General features: G+C 35.8%; 3 protein-coding genes across 3 annotated transcripts; all 3 read left to right on the plus strand.

Moving 5' to 3' along the window:
* The first annotated feature begins 1,776 nt into the window (after window positions 1-1,776).
* Window positions 1,777-2,718, plus strand: LOC113246368 (olfactory receptor 8K3-like). The gene has a single exon (XM_026486970.3). It carries the CDS (start codon window positions 1,777-1,779, stop codon window positions 2,716-2,718), a length of 942 nt encoding a protein of 313 aa, XP_026342755.3.
* A 7,500-nt stretch (window positions 2,719-10,218) lies between these two features.
* On the plus strand, window positions 10,219-13,952 carry LOC113246494 (olfactory receptor 8K3-like). The gene is made up of 2 exons (XM_026487090.4): window positions 10,219-11,147; window positions 13,748-13,952. The coding sequence occupies exons 1-2, from the start codon at window positions 10,219-10,221 to the stop codon at window positions 13,950-13,952; spliced, it is 1,134 nt and encodes a 377-aa protein (XP_026342875.4).
* Window positions 13,953-18,464: 4,512 nt separating this feature from the next.
* Window positions 18,465-19,439, plus strand: LOC113246495 (olfactory receptor 8K3-like). The gene has a single exon (XM_026487091.4). It carries the CDS (start codon window positions 18,465-18,467, stop codon window positions 19,437-19,439), a length of 975 nt encoding a protein of 324 aa, XP_026342876.3.
* The last annotated feature ends 3,360 nt before the right edge of the window (window positions 19,440-22,799 follow it).

Here is a 22,799-nt window from a genome sequence, read left to right on the forward strand (position 1 = left end):
ACTTTTCACCTTTTAAGAGTAGGTACATTGTAATTCTTATTACATATTCTATCATTATGGCATTTCCCTTTTATTCTTAATTTTTTATAGCTTTTGTCCATTTTAAATGGTATTAATTCTTCGTCTGTTAAAATGCTCCATTTTTTTTTCTAATTCAGTTGGATAATGTGATCAATTCTAATTACAGAATTTCCAAAATTAAACCATCCAGCCAAACATGGGATCAGTGCAGCTTGGGCAACTGTGCTGTAATTCTTACACACTTTTTAAATTGATATCAGTGACATAGTAATATTTGTAGGGGATATATTAAGCCTGAATATATTGTGCGTTTCTTTTATTATTATATCTTTCTTTTTTAAATCATGATTTTGTCTCCTAGCATGAGTTACAGTGGGGTTCTCAATTTTTCAGTCTGAAATAGTTAGTAAAAAAATATGGACAATTTCTTTTTCCATGAAATTTTGGGACACCTGCCTTTAAAAACAATCTGAAGGAGAAAGGAGTTGGAAAAGTAAAGATCGACAAAGTGAAATCTTTAAATAAAATGTGTTAACAGAAAACATTTCATGTATACTTGATGGAAGATGAAATAAAGGTGTAAGAATAGTATTCAAATTAAAATATGGTAAATGTACTTCATTTCTCTCAATGCCATGTCGAGTTTGTGTTATCTGGATCAAATAAGCATTTGTCCTGTCCATGTACATTTAAAAAGATAAAATTTAAGTACTTTAAATCATGCTGCATCTCCTTTCCCTTGTTCCCTTTTACTCTGTCTTTCATTCTTGCACTTCATGCAATATTATTTGCCAGCCTTTAAGACATTTGAGATAGTATCCCCTACTTTGGAGTGATATTTCTCTTTGTTGGATAAGTGTATTTATGGCTGTATGCTGGATGATTTTAGATAATACATTAACAAATACAGTCTAATTTTTACTTGTCTTAGAATGTGGCAGAAAGTATAACTACAACATTAAACACAGCATTTCAGATAATTAGTACTAAGGTCAGAGCAAATGTGAGAATGTAATGAATTCCTTTTTATATTGAATAACTTGTAGATGCAGGCCTTACTTGGTGTGCAACGTATCAAAAATCAGAAACTGAAAAAAATCCACATATAAGAGCTAAATATTCAGGTACACTATTCTAGAGAAAATAAAATTTATTTATGTGCATTAGAGTAGGCATGTTGGGGATGTCTGCAAGATTGCTAAATTATTATGTCAACATAAAAAAATTAAACAATATTTAAAACTCATAAAAGCATAGTGAAATGATAACAAAATTTAATAAACAAAATGGGTAATGGACTGGGAATACCATTAGATATGGAGAGTTCTAATGAAAAATGCAAAGCAAAGTCTATTCAATGAGTGAATCATGGTTTACATGGAGATTGGAAGTAAAGTTGCAAGGGCAAGAAGCAGAGGGTTATTATTTTTATTATAATTCCTTCTAAAGTATGATATATTTAAGCAATTATATGTATTTTAAGGGAACAGCATTTTAAAATATATCAAAATTCCAAGCCAGCGTCTGGCACAAAAAATAAAATGGCTACCATGTACCGTAGGTTGTAACACTTTTTAAATTTGGTTTGAGGTTCAGTGATGGAGATGAGACTTATTTTAAATTAACCCATGTAAAACATTAGATTTATCTTATCCATAATGACTTTGCCTCCTGAAATGTCAGCAGATGTTGTCTCCTGAAACCCAATGACTCTTGTGATGGTTGTTCCCACAGCAATTTTCCTTAACGGCCTGGATGAACAAACAAAATCTAACAATGCTAACAGAGTTCATCCTAATGGGACTCGCAGACCGTCTTGAGCTGCAGGCTCCCTTCTTCGGGCTCTTTCTCATCATCTACACAGTCTCAGTGGTGGGCAACCTGGGCATGATCACCCTCACCAAGGTGGACTCCAGGCTCCAAACACCCATGTACTTCTTCCTCAGACACCTGGCTTTCATTGATCTTGGTTATTCATCAGCTGTGGGACCCAAAATGCTGGTAAATTTTGTAGCTAATCAAAACACAATCCCCTATAACTGGTGTGCTACACAGCTGGCTTTCTTCATCTTGTTCATCATCAGTGAGCTTTTCGTTCTGTCGGCAATGGCCTATGACCGCTATGTGGCCATCTGTAACCCTCTGCTCCACACGATTGTTATGTCACAAAGGGTGTGCTGGGTGCTGGTAACAGTCCCCTATCTCTACAGTGCCTTTCTTTCTCTGACAACCACCATAAAGATTTTTATGTCATCCTTCTGTGGCCATAATGTCATTAGACATTTTTACTGTGACAGTCTTCCCTTGTTAACTTTGCTATGCTCAAGCTCACGTGATATTGAGTTGATCATACTGATCTTTTCAGCATTCAATTTGGTTTCCTCCCTTATGATAGTGCTTATGTCCTACATCCTGATCTTAATGGCCATCCTCAGGATGAATTCTGCAGAGGGCAGGCACAAGGCCTTCTCCACCTGTGGATCCCACCTGACGGTAGTCGTCGTGTTATACACAACACTATTCTTCATGTACGTGCAGCCCAAATCCAGTCATTCCTTTGATACTGATAAAATTGCCTCTGCGTTTTACACTTTGATCATCCCCATGCTGAATCCCGTGATCTACAGCTTGAGGAACAAAGAGGTAAAAGGTGCCCTGCATAGACTATGGGAAAATTGGCAGAAACTGCCTATGTAGAATTCAATATAGACTGTGTATACAATAAATTATGTTATAGACTACTGTTTATTATATGACATAGGCCTTTGAGAGGAGTAATATGTAAAAGCCATGGGCAACTAGAAATGTTTTTCCTGTTTTCAACTTATAGGTATTCCCGTAGTGATCATCTTCCTGGTATCAATTTTTATTTGTCCTTAAGTGTGACTGTAAGGGACTGGAGTCCAGACTTCTTTTCTCACATTTCCAATACTTATGTTACAATCTAAGGGAAGTCTGTTCTAATACATCTGCCATTAAATAATTTTTAAAGTCTTCCTAGTATCTTTCATTGAATGTATTTTGTGGACTAGGCACCATTTTAAGACTAGTGCCCATCACATTGGTACACTGATATAAGATAGCATATTGGGTTTTTTTGTGTGTGCTGGGCATATATACATCAATAAATAATCAACCATATCTGTCTTAATGACACTTTAACTGTATCTCCTTTGGTGGGTGGCATTTCAGATTTGTAATGTTATGATATATGAACATGTATATGCATGGGAAAACAGAGAACAAAGTTTGATTATTTTCAAGTGTCATAAATATGTACACTAAAAATTCCAAAGACTTTGCACTGAAACATTAGAAATAATAAGTGAATTTTGCAAGATTAGTGGACATGGTATCAGCATATTAAAGATCAGTTATTTTGCTATCCACCAACAAAAATAGGTAAAATTGAAATTTTAAACTATCAATTATACTAGATAATATCTATATAATACTTAGGGAAAAATCTAATGAACAATTTGCGTGATTTCATTGCTAGACACAACAACAAACATTACTGAGTTATTGAAGGAGAGATCAATGTTAATATACCAGGTCATTGGTTGGAAGATACAAACGTGATGAGGCCAGTTCTCCCTAAATTTTCCTGTAGATTTAATGCAGTAGCAATCAAAATTCCAATAGTATTTTTTAATTCTTTTTGTTTGTTTTTTTATCATTTTTTAAAATTTTTTATTATGTTATGTTAGTCACCATACAGTACATCCTTAGTTTTTGATGTAGTGTTCCATGATTCATTGTTTGCGAGTATTTTTTAATTCTTAAGTTGATACCAAAAGTTATGCAGAAATGCAAAGGATTCGCTATAGCCAGGGCAATATCTTAGAGGAAGAAAGATTTCAGAGGACTTCCAATAACAGATATCAATTCCTTCAATGAAGTGAGATTATTTTTTTTTAAATACGTCATTAGGGCACATATTTACAGAGATCAAGAATATAAAAATGAAGTCCAAAATAGACCCACATGTGTAATTCCACTTGTTTTAAAACAAAAACCCTACTGCAATATAGTGGGGAAAATCGGTTTTCTCAGTAAATCAACCTCGTTCAATTAGGTTCCTATATAAAACATGAATCTTGGTCATTTATACACTACATGTAAATATTAATTGAGATGTGTTATGAATGAGAATGTGAAAGCTGAAACCAAAAGGTTTGTTAAAGTGAAATATTTTCATGACTTGGGATCAACAAAGATTCCTTAAGCAGGATGCATAATAATAATAATAATAATAATAATAGAGAAATAATACTCTCTACAATGAAAATTTGTATTAATGAAAAAACACCACAAGAACTTGAAAAAATCCAGAGGGACCACATTTGAAATACACACACCCTTCCAAAGTAATTTGTAAAACAAAATGAAACAAAACAAAACAACAAACTGCCTAACTCCTAGAATGAAGATGATCAAGAAAGTCAATTTATTGGGAGGGAAAAAATAAGGTGGGGGCAGGGGCAGAACACCTCAAGGAACACTTCACAAAAGAAGATATCAAAACAGCCAAAAGTACATAAATGTGTTCCAAAAATTGAACAATTTTTTAGATAAATGTAAGTGAAGACTATATACTGTGATATCATTACACACTCACCAGAATAGCTAAAATTCAAAGTTTGTTTGAACAATAATTCAAAGTATAGGTAAGAATGTGGAACACTATAATTCTTTTACTTGTATCAGGGAGAGTACATTGCTATAAAAACTTAGGAAAAATAAGGGAATAATTACTAAAGTTTAATATGCGTATATTCTATGATGCAGTGATTCCATTCCTGTGTAATTATGTCCACTGGAGAATAAGTAATAGAATGTTTGTGGCAGATGTAATCATCATAGGTGTTAAAGGCTTATCAAGGGTAGAATGGTTGAATATGTGATAGCATATTCAAAATATATATTCTACACAGCCATTTTTATTTTTTGATGAATGTTATAATTAAATACATAGGGAAATATATAACTTATTAGAAATAATAAGTGAATTTAGCAAATTTGCTGGATACAAATAAATTTAGTAAAATCAACTTTATTTTCACATGCCACCCACAATGATTAGAAAATAAAATTGAAGGAAAGGTAACATTTATGAAACCATTAAAAAAAGAAACTTAATTTTGGAATAAATCTAATAAAAAATTCCTAAGGTCTCAGTAATAATATGTACAAAACTTTAATAAGACATTTATAAAAGATAAATCAATAAAAATGTATACCAAACATGTCCATGGAATGGAAGACTTACTATTGTGACAATGTGCAATATCTTTCAATATTCAATATTTCAATATAATCTCAACAGGAATCCTTTCTTCTTCTGCCCTCCCTCCCTCCTTCCTTCCTCCTTCCATCTTTACCCTTTCCTTTTAGAACTTCAGAAGCCAATTGTAAAATTTTGTTTGTTTGGTTTTCTCTTTTAGTGGGCATCTCCCTTGCCTGGTATTTTACTTTTCAACTTTAAATCATATTCATTTTATACCCATCAGATAGGTAGCCATTCAGCATCCTTTTTTTTTTAATTTAAATTCAATTTAATTAACATATAGTGTATTATTAGTTTCAGGGATAGAGTTTAGTGATTCATCAGTTGTATATAACACCCAGTGCTCATTCCAGCAATTGCCCTCCTTAATGCCCATCACCCAGTTCAACCCTCACTTTATTTCCAATAGTTAAGAGTCTCTTACAGTTTATCTCCCTTTCCTTCCCTTCTCCTATGTTCATCTGTTTTGTTTCTTAAATTCCCCATATGAGTGAAATCATGCAATATTTGTCTTTCTCTGACTGACTTATTTCACTTAGCATAATACCTTCTAGTTCCATCCACGTCATTGCCAATGGCAAGATTTCATTCTTTTTGATGGCTGAGTAATATATATATCATCTTCTTTATCCACTATCTGTCGATGGACATCTGGGCTCTTACCATATTTTGGCGATTGTGGACATTGCTGCTATAAACATTGGGTGCAGGTGCCCCTTCAGATCACTATGTTTGTATCCTTTGGATAAATGCCTGATAGTCCAATTGCTGGGTCATAGGGTAGCTCTATTTTTAACTTTTTGAGGAACCTCCATACTGTTTCCCAGAGTGGCTGCACCAGTTTGCATTCCCACCAACAGTGTAAGAGGGTTCCCCTTTTTCCATATCCTCGCCAACATCTGTTGTTTCCTGAGTTGTTAATTTTAACCATTTTGACTGGTGTGAGGTGGTATCTCATTGTCATTTTGATTTCTATTTCCCTAATGCCAGGTGATGTGGAACATTTTTTCTCCTGTCTGTGGCATTTGTATGTCTTCTTCAGAGAAATGTTTGTTCTTGTCTTCTGCCCATTTCTTGACTGGAGTTTTTGTTTTTGGGGTTGGGCAAAACAACATAAATAGGTGATGGGGATTAAGACAGCACTTGGGATGAGTCCTGGGTGTTGTATGGAAGTGTTGAATCATTATATTGTAGACCTAAAACTAATATTACACTGTATGTTAACTAACTGGAATTTTTAATTTCTAAAAGATTTTATTTGTTTATTTGAGAGAAAGAGAGTAGGGGGGAAGGGAGAAGAAGAGGGAGAATCTCGAGCAGACTCCCTGCTGATCATGGAGCCCAACCAAGAGCTAGATCTTAGGACCCTGAGATCATGACCTGACTTGAAATCAAGAGTCAGATGCTTAAACAACTGAGCCACCCAGGTGCCCCTAAATAACTGGAAGTTAAATAAGAAAGAAAGAAAGAAAGAAAGAAAGAAAGAAAGAAAGAAAGAAAGAAAGAAAGAAAAAGGCAAAATACCAAAAATATCAAAGGTAATCTTGAAGAAAGAGAATAAAGTTGCAAGAGTTGTAATCCCAGATATCATGAGCTATTATAAAGCTATGGTAATTAAGAAAACATTTTCTTGTGGACAGATAGACTAATTTATGGAATAGAATAGTAACTCCAGAAACAGACCCACAATATACTGTTGCCTAACTTAGGATAGAGACATCACTATTTCCCAAAAGAGAAAGAACAATCTTTTCAATAAGTGCTGTTAAATTATTTGTATATTTATTTGAGAAAAACTGAATCTGGACACCTATGCAGACCTTATCAGAATCGCTTCTACTTGATTTAAAGATCTAAATGTGAAATGCAAATAAACATTTTAGATGGAAACATAATGGGACGTCTTTGTGGATTAGAATATGTAAATTTTAAACAAAACACAGAAAACAATAATTTTGTAAGATTAAAATGATTCATTGAACTATTTTAAGAATTCCGTTCATTAAATTAATAACGTGGAAAGGAAAGTTTCATAGCAGGAGAGAATATTTTTATCAGACCTATGTAGTCAGACATACATAAATGAAAAAGGACTCATGCAAAATATAAAAATAACTCTTACGAATCAATAAATAGTTGACATGATATACAATACAAAGATGACAAAAGACATGAAAAAAATACCTTTGAAACCAAATTTATAAATACTTCTGAAACAAATGAAAAGGTGTTTGATTTCATTCAGTCCAAGGATAATGCCAACTAAACCACTTAGATACGCATACACACCATCTAGAAGGCCAGAAAGAAAGTGATGTAAAATACCAAATCCTGATGAGAATGTTGAGCAATTGTAAAACCGTGCACTGCTACTAGGAACGCACATTGATACAACCATTCTGGAAATGCATTTGGTAGTACTTATTAATGCTGAAAATGCATATCCTATGGCTCAGCTATTTCAGGGTAAGAAATATACAGAAATAGAAACATATTCAAGATTAAGTCAATCTTGCTGTAGACACAAAGAGTGTGGGAGTAGCCATCTTTAATTACCATTGTTAGGAGACTTCTGCGTTTCTCGGGATAATATTTTTTATAATCTGTAAATGATTCTCTTTTATAAATACATGATAAAATTCAATTTTTATTATTTCATAAGGATTCAGGATATGAAAAAGAAAACTTTATGTTTATCAAAACATGAGATGAAATAGAATGTTTGTAATATCACCAGTCATAAAACCTAAAAATTGAAAGCAGTTCTGATATTTAACAATAAATTAGTGAATAACTAATTTGTGATATATTCATAAAATGCAGTTGTATACAGACATGAGAATGAGCAATCTACAATGACCATAAGAGTATATTAACTGAAAGAACCCAGACACAAAAAAATAGTATGTATAAGATTTCTTTTATATAAAGTAACATAAATGGTGAAAATAATTTATGCTGTTAAAAAACAGAATAACAGTTATCTGTGTGTGTGTGTGTACTTGCATGTGTGTCTATAAGGGGGGCAGTTCACTGTAGAAAGGAGAATGAAGGATCTTCTGGGGTCCTGATAATGTTTTATTCTATTTTTGCTATTGTCATTGCTGTTTAATCTGGATTCCAATTACACAATGTGTTACATTTGTTAAATTTATTTATGATGAATACATTTATCAATATGTATATTATACCTCAATAATAAGTTTAAAACACCACAAATAAGGGGAAAATGGCTACACATATATTATTTCCCCTTGTGAATTTTTAAAAGGATGCAATAAGCATCATTCAAACATTCCTACATTATGTCTTCAGCCATGAAATCCTAAAAAGCCATTGTATCAACAGGAGACAATTACGGGTTGGGAGAAAAATGAAAATACCTATCCTACAGATAGTGTTTTGATTCCAGATCTCTGGGTTAGAGTAGGAAGACTCAATCAAGAGATACTGTGTGGAGGGGTGCCTGGGTGGCACAGCGGTTAAGCGTCTGCCTTCAGCTCAGGGCGTGATCCCGGCGTTCTGGGATCGAGTCCCACATCAGGCTCCTCCGTTATGAGCCTGCTTCTTCCTCTCCCACTCCCCCTGCTTGTGTTCCCCCTCTCGCTGGCTGTCTCTATCTCTGTCAAATAAATAAATAAAATCTTTAAAAAAAAAAAAAGAGATACTGTGTGGAAAGTTATCTACAGAACTTTATTTGTAGGGGGATGTAAAGATGCCCTGTATAATTAGCAGATATACCACGGTTCATTTTTAACCTCCAGGCTTAATTAACTTGTATTTTTTCTCCTGAGGGAGAGCCTAAAAGGCAAACAGATACACATAAATCCTTCTCACTGGGTTGTGTCAGGAACGCATGGGAGCACAGAGAGATGCCTCCTCAGACGTGAGTGGACTGCACCTGTCTCTGTGACTAACTCAGACCAGTGACTCTTCAGGACCCCATTAGGATCTGATACCTCCTTCAATGATTTAGCCACCTCCTTAACGATCTGCTTTGATAACCGAGGTTTCTGGGTAAATACAAGGTTGTAAACATCTTTATTATAGTTTTTGGTGAAAGCTAGACATTTGTTATGAGGCAGCAAGTTATAATTTTCCTTTTATAAATAAATAAATTACCATCCTAGGGGTGTCTGGGTGACTCGGTCCATAGGCATCTGCCTTCAGCTCAGATCATGATACCAGGGTCCTGGGATGGAGCCCCACATTGGGCTCCCTGCTCAGCAGGGAGTCTGCTTCTCCCTCTGCCTTTCCCCCCCGGCTTGTGCTCTCTCTCACTCTCTCAAATAAATAAATAAATAAAATATCTAAAAAAATAACCATTCTATGGGGTGTGAGGTGGTGTCTCGTAGTTTTGATCTGCATTTTTCTAATGACTAATGGTGTTGAACCTTTCTTCATGTGCTTATTGGCCATTTGTATATCTTCTGTGAGAAATGTCTGTTCAAGCCTTTAGCCTGTTTTCTAATTTGGGTTGTTTGGTTTTTTTGCTATTGAATTGAAGAATCTTTTATATATTCTATATAATAGAGCTTTACAGGATATGTGATTTGCAATCTCCTCCATTGTGTGGGTCATCTTTTCATTCTTTGGTAGTGTTCTCTGATACACAAAAGTTTGTCTGTTTTTCATTTTGTTTTTTTTTTTTTTTAATTTTGATTATGTCCATTTATCTATTTTTACTTTTGCTGTTTGTGCTTTTGGTGTCATATCTAAGAAAGCTGTAAGGAGTTCAGCTGGGAGAGAGAGAATTGAGCTGCCAGGTGTTGGAACAGCAAATGTAAAACAACAGGCCATAAATGCAAGATTTCAGCCTTTATTCACTTTCTACAATGGTCATCTTAGTCATATGTCAAGCAAGTTAATGATTATTTTTATATTTATTCCCAGTGTAGGTTTCCCAAATGGCCTGCACAGAGAAACACAACCTAACGAGATGGAAAGAATTCATTCTACTGGGAATCACAGGACCCCCTGAGCTTCAGGCTCCATTGTTTGGACTCTTCCTCACTGTTTACCTGGTCTCGGTGGTGGGTAACCTGAGCTTGATCATCCTCACCAAGATAGACTCTGGACTACAAACACCCATGTACTTCTTCCTCAGACACCTGGCTCTCACTGATCTGGGTTATTCAACAGCTGTGGGACCCAACATGCTGGTAAACTTTGCTGTAGATCGGCCTACCATCTCTTATAACTGGTGTGCTACCCAACTCACTTTCTTCAGTATGTTTATTACTAGTGAAATTTTCATTTTGTCAGCAATGGCCTATGACCGCTATGTGGCCATCTGTAACCCTCTGCTCTACACAGTCATCATGTCACATAGATTATGTCAGTTGCTGGTGGCAATCCCCTATCTATACAGCATCCTTTTGTCTTTGCTGACCATTATAAAAATTTTCCTTTCATCGTTTGGTGGCTATAATGTCATCAGACATTTCTACTGTGATAGTCTCCCATTGATAGCTTTGCTCTGCTCAGGCACACATGAAATTAAGTTGATAATTCTGATCTTTTCAGCTTTTAATTTGGTGTCATCTCTTCTGATAGTCCTTGTGTCTTACATTCTGATACTTGTTGCTGTGCTCAGGATGAACTCTACAGAGGGCAGGCACAAGGCTTTCTCCACCTGTGGATCCCATCTGACAGTGATAGTCATATTTTACGGTACTCTATTTTTTATGTATGTGCAGCCCAAATCGAGTCATTCATTTGATACTGATAAAATAGCCTCCTTATTCTACACTTTGGTTATCCCCATGCTGAATCCCATGATCTACAGCTTGAGGAACAAAGAGGTGAAAAATGCCCTGTATAGGGCCTGCAGAATGTTTGCAAATGTTCTATTTAAAATTCACTGTAGGATACACAAACAAATAACTATGTATTAGGCAATGTATATTATAATTAACTTTGCTGTAGTCTTGCTTCCAAGGGATGGGCAAGAATCAATGTTTGATAAGCATAGAAGTATAGAAAATTATTCATTATTTTCAAATTCAAATGAGGATAATCACCAACAGATTGTTTCATCTTTCTCACACTTCAGATACTAACCTAATTTAGTTTCAATTCCAGGTCTAGTGCCATTCCTACATGTTCTCGCACTACCCTATTTGTCTGTCTCTTCCACTAAACACTTCTTTTTATAAAACCTGGGAGTCTGTATATCCCTTTCACAACCTTATCTATAACTGTCTAGCATAGTAAAAGTCCCACATAAAGAAGGTACCTGATAGATATTATATGAATGGATTGATCAAGGAAATAAACATATATTATGAAGTTGAACAACCAAAATCCTTCCTTTATGGGGCTTACAGAAAATAGCGTAAGAAGTGGTCTGCACATTGTATGACACTGCATACTCCTTAAACTATATTGACTGAAATTATCTACAACCCATGTCTTAGAAGGTTTTTATATGAATTACAGGGCTCTGCTCAAAGGGAGCTATAGTGTAAAGCTTTGGACTTCACGTTGACAAGAATATCAAGTAACCCTTTAAAAAAAAATGGAGAAGTGGTCTGTACAGTGGGATGGATTGAAATGAGCAATATGAAAATGAGATCGAACAAGTAACTAGGATGGGGGTCACCTTTCAATTAAGGTTGTCAGGGAGCACTCTGCAAAGATGGCATTGAAACAAACACTTGAGGAGCTGAGTGAGTAGACTCTGGCTACCTAGTGGAAGTCTGTTCCACGGGGACAGAGCTGACATAGCAGCAGTTCTCCATGCCTCATGTGCTGAAGAACACCAGAGTCAAAGGTGGTGGGAGCGTAAACATGATTAGGAAATAAAAGAGACATAATGAACTTGTAACATAGAATTTGATCTTGTAGGGCTATATAGACCATTGTAAAACTTGCCTTGTATTCTGAATGATAATAAAGCTTTTGGAGGATTTTGAGCTAAGGAGTGGCTTGATCGATCTTTGATTAAGGGACAGCTATGATTGCTGTGGAAATAATGGATGGCAGACTCAAAGAATAGAAATTGAAAATTCTTAGGGATTAATCATGATACATTTGAGAGAGAATAGAGATTTAATCCAGGACAAGAACAGTCAGAAGATAGAAGTGATTAAATTCTTAACATATTTTTAAGAAAATCTCTATTTCTTCGCATTTATGTAGGGTATAAGAGGCATAAAAAGGGAAATAATTATTTAAGAAGAATGAAAAGACTAGTTCCAGGGCTCATCTTAAGATATGCTGAATACTGTTTTCTGCTTTCAATTAATATGGCCTTAACTTCCCATTAAAACAAGAAGAAGGAAAAAAAAGCACCAAACCAAACAAAAGCAGAGACAAGATATATGAAACAAGTTGTCACAACATTGAAATCAAGCAACAAAGTCTAGTTTCCCTGATGGATGAGGAACAAATGAGGTGAATCCTATGATTGATTGCTTTACCTGCCTGATGAGTTGAAAACACAAATCTGAGAGTCCAGTAAGACTATGGTAGCTCAATTTTGCAAGACATAGTGCCAACACTAGGAGAGCTGTACAGAGAACGAACACTGGATCTCTGCAGAAAGTCTTCCTCAATTATTGTGCAGATTAGTGATCAGTGCATGCAAGAGGAAACCATCCAGGTGAGAGAAAGAATCGTCTAAGAAGATGAAAGGCAACGGTTTCCGGAACTCAAACAGAGGTAGAAATTGTGCCAATGTATTGCAGAGGGAGTAGAAAACCTCATAGTTTATAGGGCTTTCGGTAGAGTACTCAAGGAGGTCTTCCTTCAGTAAGTGGAATAATTAGCCCTAAATTGCTTGCTGCTCTGGTCCCACCTAAGAAGTTATAAAAACAGTATCTGAAAGAATTAAACTATTTCCAAATAACTATATCCTAGAACAAAATTCAAGGAATATTTTTTAAATATAAATTAATCCAGTATCCATCAAGAAAGGTTCACAATAAATGAAAGACATTCTATAGTTATCAGGCATACAAAGAAGCAGGAATACATGATCTATAATGAATAGAATAGACAATCAATGGAAACTGATCAAGAACTTGCACATATGTTTGAAATAGCAAACAAGGGCAAAAAACTGTTATTGTATATCATATTTTCAAAAAGGTAACTAGAGACATGAAGGCATTAAAAAATGAATCTCAACTTCTAGAGATAAAAAGTACCATGTTCAAGGTGAAAGATAAATGGGATTGTATTTACAGCAGATTAGACATCACAGAAATAACGATTAGTGAGTCTATAGAGACAGCAATAAAAAGTATCAAAATGAAACACAGGGAGTGAAATGACCCAAAAACATAAAAAGAATTATAATAAACTGGGAGACAGTTTCAAGCAGCCAAGTATGCATACAACTGATTTCCCCAAAGAAAAATGTCATTAGAATTAATTGAAGAAAATACAGGTAAAAAATAATCAAACATGATAAAAATTAAAAGACCTCAGATTCAAGAAGATTAACAAACCCCCGATACAAGAAACACATAGACAACTACCTGAAGGCACCTCACCATCAAATTTCTCGAAGCCAGTGATAAATAAAACATTTAGCAGTGAAAAAGCAAAGACACTTTATATACAGAGGAATAAAGATAATGGATTTATCATCAGAAGCACTGCAAGTGAGAAGACAATGGAGCATCATCATTAAAATATTGAAACAAAATAACTGTCAACTGAGAATTTTGTACCCAGAAAGTATAGTGATAAAAAATGGATTAGTGGTTGACAGGGATTAAGGACAAAGGAAGGAGGGAAGGGAAGAGGGGTGGCTATGAAGGAATGGCATAAGTGACCCATGTAGCGATGGAATAAGCCTGTCTGTTGATTGTTATGCTGATTACACATGTGTACGTCTGATTAAAACTGTATAGGTATGAAGGTATATATGTGTGTGTATATATACTGTGTGTGTGTGTATGTATATATATATACACACGTATATAGTTCAGTGCAAACACAAAAATGATCACACACAAAAAAACTGGTGACCTGAATAGGCAGAGTATTGTACCAATATTAATTTCATGATTTCCATGGTACAATCTGTATTGTACGATATTGATGCAAGTTGTTACCACGAGTGGACACTAAGTGAGATGCAGGAGCTCTGTACTCCTTTGCTCCAGCTTCTTATAATTTTGTAACTTTTTCAAAATAAAAAGTTAAATTAAATCCAAGTCTGTCTGAGACATTATGGGGTAGGATGAGGTAGCATGGAAATATTACATGGAGAGATACATACATACATACATATGTTAAAACTTATCAAATTTTATACTTTATATATGTGCAGTGTATTATTTTCAATGATACCTACCTAAGTTGTTTCACTTCATTACTAACCATGCCAAGAGATCAAACCAAAACCAAGGGAAAAGTTGGTAATACAAGCATATTTTAACTATTATCCAGTTAAGAGGGGTGCTGGGGTAGCTGTTGGTTAAGTGACCAGCTCTTGATTTTAGATCAGGTCATGATCTCAGGGTTGTGAGATCAAGCCCTTTGTCAGGCTCTGCATTCAACATGGAGTCTGCTTGAGATTCTCTCTCTTCTTCTCCTCTGCCCCGTCCCTTGTTCCCTCACTCCCCCTAAATTAATTAATTAATTAAATCTTTTTTAAAAAGTAGTATTCAGTTAACAGGAGAGAACATAATTCAGGCACCTGTCATAGATGTGAAGACCCAAGAACCTCATCTATTTGTTGGTACAAGAGGATATTGGTACTGGTACAACCAATCTGGAATATTTAACAAAATTAAATGAATTGTTTTCTCTTTCCAAGTGATCATTGTGCTGTGTGGGTGTTTATGTGTGGTCATATGCATACATGTAGATGGATCTCTATGTATATCAACACACACACACACACACACACACACACACACACACACACACACATCCAGAGACAGGTATGTGAAATGTGTACCATGGATAATTTTGTTTGCAACATATTTACATGGCGAGTCAAGGCTTTTCATGGAACTCTGTGTTGGACTAGCATTGCTGATAACTGAGGTTGGAGACAAGCACATACCAAGAATAGATCCATAAAATTCATTATATATTGTTGACTGTAATGAAGAAAGAAGCAAAAAGAAATCACAACATGAGAACATCACAAATAGGTGATGTGAGGTAAAATGCAGCTACACAATTTATAGCAAAATAACATAGCAAAACATATGCATATAAAATATTATATATTTGCAGAATATATTGATCTTGTACTATATACATCAAGTACAGTAGAGCAGGTGACGATGGAGAAAAAAATAATTGGAATGGATATTAGGCATGATGGAAAAACAAGAAATATTGAGCTCTAATACAGACAAATAAAATAAAAAAGAAGACCTAAACAGACAAGGAGAAGTTACTGTGAAAAAAGAATGAGAAATAAGAGTAACTAATTTCATTCTCTATAGCCAAAAAAAAAAAAAAGGAAAGAAAAAAAAGAAAAGAAAAGAAAGAAAGAAAGAAAGAAAGAAAGAAAGAAAGAAAGAAAGAAAAAGAAAGGACACAGCACCTTATATACACAGTATCTTATTACTTTTAGTTCATTTAAATGTTTATTTTTTTAAGATTTTATTTATTTATTTGAGAGGGGTGTGGGTGGGAGGAGCAGAGGGAATGGGACAAGCAGACCCTGCAGGGCACGCCAGGCCATGGGGGACTCGATCTCAGGACCCTGAAATCATGACCTGATCTGAGACCAAGAGTTGGATGCTTAACTGACTGAACCACCCAGGGGCCCCTCATTTAATCATTGAATAATGCAATAAGACAGTGCTTGAGGGGCGCCTGGGTGGCACAGCGGTTAAGCGCCTGCCTTCGGCTCAGGGCGTGATCCCGGCGTTATGGGATCGAGCCCCGCATCAGGCTCTTCCGCTGTGAGCCTGCTTCTTCCTCTCCCACTCCCCCTGCTTGTGTTCCCTCTCTCGCTCGCTGTTTCTATCTCTGTCAAATAAATAAATAAAATCTTAAAAAAAAAAAAAAAGACAGTGCTTGAATATGACCCCCTGTGTCATCTGAGGCGTCCATTGTGTCATCCATCTAAGGAGACCGTTGTAGAACTGCAGGAATACTGGAAAGCTTGGTGTATAGATAACATAAATTAATCCATTTCCTATATGTTTGTTTTGGTTAAGGTACTTCAGAGGAATAAAACCTAAAGGAGGTTATATATATATATATATATATATATATATATATATGCATATGTATGGATATATAATATTTTATATATGTAACATATTTTATACAATGTATTAATACATATATAATTATATATAATATATGATAATATAGGTTTGAGAGAGAGAGGGAGATATTTTAAGAAATTAACACATACGATTGTTGGGATTGGCAAGGCAAAATCTATGGAGTAGCCTAGGATTACAAGAGTTGGCACTGCAGTCTTGAGTACAAAAGGGGGGAACTAAGGTAGATTTTCTATATTTCAGTCAGAGCATAATTTGTTTGTCTTTGGGGGACCTCATCTTTTGTTCCATAAGGCTTTCAACTGATTGAATGAGGCCCACCTACATTCCAGAAGGTACATGGCTATACTCAAAGTCCATTAATTTGAATTTTAATCACATGTAAAAAATATCTTTATAACAACATCTGAACTAATTTTTGACTAAACAACTGGGCACCCTAGACTAGCCAACTGAATACATAAAATTAACCATCAAAGCAGGGGGAAGAAAGAGTTACTCAAAAGTAAGATGTATGAATGTAGTACACTAACAAAAAAACTTAATTCATTGGTGAATATAAATTGTTCTAGACAATTAATAAACCCTCCTTGCATTCTATTAAGCTTTCAAATGCTTTAGGGATGATTAAGAAATTGCTCGGCATATCCTCAGGGAGAGATTCAGAGGGCGAAAAGAATCCATAAATTGATCCCACATCTTCATATTATGAAGTACACGGGAAGCCAAGACAGAGGTCTCATCACAGGTAAACAGAGTATTTCATGTGCTGCTGTATTATGCCTATATCCAAATAGTTTTGGTGACATTTGCAAGGTCACACTTTTATTCCATGTCAAAGCATAGCAAAATATTCGGATTTCTGATTCACTTCTGCATCCTACTATTGCTAATGCATGACAGAGCAAGAGTGCTCTCCGTTCTCTTCACATTACTGTCCAAGTATTTTCACAAGGGCTAATAGGCATTTTTGAAATGTCGGGGACATATTGCTTATGTAAATGTATGTTTCATGTAAATACTTGATTATATAAACAATACAGGTCAGAACTGAGAGACCATAAACCCTAACTAAAGAGTCAGGAATAAAAAACAAAAAAAGAGAAATTATGGCAGAATTATGAAACTGTAACTAATCAGGTGCTTGTTTGATACCTAAATCCTCAGTCGTTTAGTGACTATATTTTTCTTATTTCCTTCTCAAAAATATTGAGAGTTATTTCAATCAACTTATTTATAAAGCTGGGGTTTTTTCTAATTCATAAGGAGTAAAAGGAGAAATTCCACCTCACATTGAGATGTGAAGAGCAATATTTGGAGGCTAGGATACTTTTAAGTGCCCAGTTTTGTGTTGACGGTACAAGGTACAGCACGTTCAATTTCCGGTGGAATCTGACAGGAAGCACAGATACTTTTCTTAAAGGGTGTAACTTTAAAAAACAATGATCTGATCATTGAAACATATAGTAAACTATCAAAAAGCAATTTGACGCTTTCCCTAGGTGTCTCAAACTGGAGAGAGAAACCCCTTCTCTCTCGCCTTATCTCACACAAAATCAGCACTTGTCATGTCATTTTTTCTTTCACCTCTCATCCTTGCACCTCAACACTTACATAGTTTCTTCTTCTGTTCATTTAAAACAGTTTTTCCTAACAGCTCAGGATTTCTGACATAAGAATGTGTGTACTTGGGTCTGGGGTAGTTTATCAGAAGCTGACAATCTTATCAGCAATGTTTTATGTGAGGTCAATGTGGATTTTCTAGAAACGTGTTTATTATTTAATGTTACAATGCTGTATTTTTCTGTTGCTTTCTTATAGCTCACTCACAGACTCCTGACACCTCTATTTAACTTGTATTCAAGATAAAACACTACCAGATGAGGTAACATGAAAGCTATTTACTATCTGATTACCCACAGGTTTTCCAATAACCCTGGATGGAAAAACACAATCTGACAGTGCTGAATGAATTCATTCTCATGGGGATCACACATCGTCCTGAGCTGCAGGCTCCATTATTTGGGCTCTTCCTCATCATCTATTTGATCTCAGTGGTGGGCAACCTGGGCATGATCATCCTCACTAAGGTGGACCCCAGGCTCCAAACACCCATGTACTTCTTCCTCAGACACCTGGCTTTCAGTGATCTTGGTTATTCGACAACTGTGGGACCAAAAATGTTAGTAAGTTTCATTGTGGAAGAAAACACGATTTCCTATTATTTGTGTGCCACACAGGGAGCTTTCTACATTATGTTCATTGTTAGTGAGCTGTTCATTCTGTCAGCAATGTCCTATGACCGCTACGTGGCCATCTGTAACCCTCTGCTCTACCCTGTCATCATGTCACAAAGGGTGTGTCATGTGCTGGTGGCCATCCCCTACCTCTACAGCACATTTGTGTCTCTTACAGTCACCGTGAGGATTTTTAATTCGCTCTTCTGTGGCTTCAATATTGTCAATCATTTCTACTGTGATTGTGTCCCCTTGCTATCTTTGCTCTGCTCAAATGCTCATGAAGTTGAATTGACAATTTTGATTTTCTCTGTTTTAAATTTGATTTCATCCCTTCTGATAGTTCTGGTGTCTTACCTGCTGATCCTGGTAGCCATCATCAGGATGAACTCAGCTGAGGGTCTGCACAAGGCTTTTTCCACCTGTGGGTCCCACCTGACAGTGGTCACAGTGTTCTATGGGACTTTGATATTCATGTATGTGCAACCTGAGTCCAGTCATTCCTTTGACACTGACAAAGTGGCGTCCGTATTTTACACCCTCGTTATCCCCATGCTGAATCCCTTGATCTATAGCTTGAGGAACAAAGATGTGAAATCTGCTTTACATAGGATACGGAAGAAATTATGCAATACCTTTCCTAACTTTATTGTACACTACGTGGTTCCTAAGAAATAGACTATCAACATAAGCATTTCTATATGTTCCTTCAGAGGGAAAAGCCAGCGTAAATGAGTTCAACATGTATCTAAAGATTGACATCTACGTACTCTAAATTTTTATTCACATTGTGAGTAAAAAATAAACATATTTTCCCTTCCTGAGGCAAAGAGATGCGTGATAAGCATAAAAACTGGGCAACATGTTAGCACAGTAGGGTGAGTGAGGAGACTAAAGGCTGTAACACCAAGCAAGGAGTGTGGGTACGCTGTGTGGGAGTAAAGAATAGCTGGTAGAGAAAGAGAGCTCAAATGACTTGCATTGTTATCAACTATCAGAATAAACGTTCCAGTGTCCATGTATGATGTGTATGTAGGTGTTTTTTCTGTAAGTACATCCTTTCTGATTAGCCGATGTGGCTTCTGTGGGGTGTCAAAAACACACTTGTTGGTAGCTTTAAGGAGGTTCAGGGTATTGCACTAACTTGAAGTCATCAGTCATCTGAATTTGCTCAAATATCTCCATTCCACAAGGGGTCTTTGTGCCCTGCTCTTTCCTCCTGAGTCCCATGACTTTCACAAAGGAGCCCTAGAGAGCCTATCAACTACCACACTTGGCATTTCAGCAATCCAGAAGATCGCACAACATCTCATCTTGTCTAAATCTTCCCGTTGCATGTAACAGCAGGTAGAACAATTGAATTAAGTTTCATGCAGTCTGCCATAGACCCCTACAGGATTTCTTATTTTTCCTACCAGCTTGATCTTGATTCTTAAATGCTTGTTTTTGTTCAATGGAGTTACTCCTTCTTATCTCTCTGAAAAACAAGGATAACTATTGTGTAAAAGGCACAGTCCAGGGGCTCCTGGGTGGCTCAGTTGGTTAAGCTTCTGCCTTTGGCTCATGTCATGATCATGATCCTGGCATGCTGGGATCCGGCCCCATGTCTGGCTCCCTGCTCAGCAGAGAGTCTGCTGCTACCTCTCCCTCTGCAGCTCCCCTCCTGCTCCTGTGCTCTCTCTCAAATAAATGAATGAATGAATGAATAAATAAATAAATAAATAAATAAATAAATATCTTTTAAAAATAACTCATATTCTAGTTGTTTCTGTATGCTTACATATGAAGTCTACTCTATCATAAATGAGGGTGTATCCTCTCTTTTTCCACAAATCTGGTTCAAATGAGTGTGCACTATATTTTTATTAGGATATATTGTTTGACTACATTGATTTGATGATCCTGCCTGAAGACAATAAAAGGAGAGGAGTCCATGACTTGGCCAGTGAACATGTGGCATGATATATAGCCATTTATATACTTAGTGTGCATTTGGGGCATACTTCCTACATAATCCTCCCAAATCCCCTTATTTTTTGTTTATTTTTATTATTTTTTAACATTCAGTAGACATATTTACATCACAGAGAGAAGGGACTGTTTTCTGAGTCCACCATTATGGAATGAAATTATCTGCAAAGTCAACAAAATTCAAATAAAAATAATTCATAAGAAAATACACATACACGCACACACACACACGCACACACATGTATATATCGTCATGTAAGCATAAATATTAAGAGGGCCTTTATGGTTTATTTTTTAATTATTAAGAAAAATTATATACCTAAGTATGACATATACATATATAAATATAAGAAAATGTTTTTTCTTAGATTCTATACATTAGACAGAGTTACAGTGAAATGTTAATAATATATGGATTTGCAAAAACCAAACCATGAATAAAAGGATCACGATATCCCACTCCTAAAATAAATATTCGAGTGTCTTTGATTAGCCCTCAGATATAAGCCAAAAAGAGAAAAATATGTATTAAGATTTATAAATTTTGATAATATAGTTCATTCACTTAAAAATTGGTCTCTATTTCATTATTAAGTAGATACATAGTTCAAATCAAAAAGTATTATATTTTTCAAAGAATATAATTATTGGAAATCAGGAACTGCTACTAGCATAAAAGGATCAAGACCTGAGCTGAGATCAAAAGTTGGATGCTTAACTGACTGAGCCACCCAGGCACCCCTCTTGTGCTTATTAATACAAGAGTATATTGGGATAATACATCTGAAATATTTTGGAAAATTAATGAATATATTTTACTCTCTCTTATTAAGAATGCACATATATAATTTTTATTTACTTATTTATTTTTATATACAATTTTTAATGGAACAAACTCAGGGGTGTTCATTGAGGCCCTACACTGTAATGTTGGCAATATGCAAGAGTTGGAAACAAAATATTTATCAATAAAATATTAAGTGAAATTCGTTAAATATATATCAGGGATTATAATACAAAATGAAGCAAAAAGTGTCCTATCATCTATACACAGCAAGTGAGAAAAGTGACTTCAATGCAGAATGAAATCTATAGAAAAATAACACACACACATTGTTCTATGTAAGTAAAATATTATATTGTTGCAGGGACAAATTGATAATCTAGGCATATATCAAGTACCACAGAGCATATTTCAAGGTGGAAAAAAAACATTGGAATGGGGTTGCACAGAAGGAAATAACTGAAGTGCTGCAATGTGAAATTGAGGAGAAAAAGTAAAGTCAAAGCAGCAGGAGTAACGAGTCAGCCATGGCAACGACGCAGTGAGGAGGATGCCTAGCTAGTTTCTGCTTTGGCGGGGAAAAAATATTGAAAACGACAATGAAAATCAAGGAAACACCATGTCACATGTGCCTAACGTATCATTTTTATTCCATTTACAATTTTAAAGTAAACTTATAGCACAGAATTTATCATTTCTCCGCCGCGTCACCCATTTGAGGAGACCAGTGTGGAAATAGGGACTCTGGAGGAGCCTGCTGGAAATATATGACGTTTCAATCAAGAGTCCTGGGAGGTGCCAAGGAAAAGTTAAATTAGAGTGAAAAATAGGAGTGACATAGACAATAAATAAATACTTCAACAGATGATGGATGGATAGATAATAGGTGATAGATGATAGGTAGGGAGATAATTAATTCACGGGTAAGTACAAATTGTCTCTGCTTAGGAATGGACAACCTCCAGGCATTTTTTTAACGCTCTCATACGCATTAACAATAGTAAACAAATTGCTCGCATCTCCCGAGGGAGAGTCTCAAAGGTGAAAAACATCCATAAATTGTTCTCAATATGCCATGTTAAGAAACACATTCGGGAGTCAGGACGGAGACTTCATTACAGGTAAAAATGAGAGAATACCTGTGTGGCGCCTGAAGCTACGAAATGCCCACAATGATTCAGTGATGCTCGTAAAGTTCCGCCCGAACTCCACGGCAAAGCCCAGGCGAAACGGGACCCTTCTGGTTCAGTTGGCTCTGCTTTCCAGCCACCCTGGTGCCTGAG

Source organism: Ursus arctos, unplaced genomic scaffold, assembly GCF_023065955.2.
Source record: "Ursus arctos isolate Adak ecotype North America unplaced genomic scaffold, UrsArc2.0 scaffold_23, whole genome shotgun sequence".
Lineage (NCBI taxonomy): Eukaryota > Metazoa > Chordata > Mammalia > Carnivora > Ursidae > Ursus > Ursus arctos.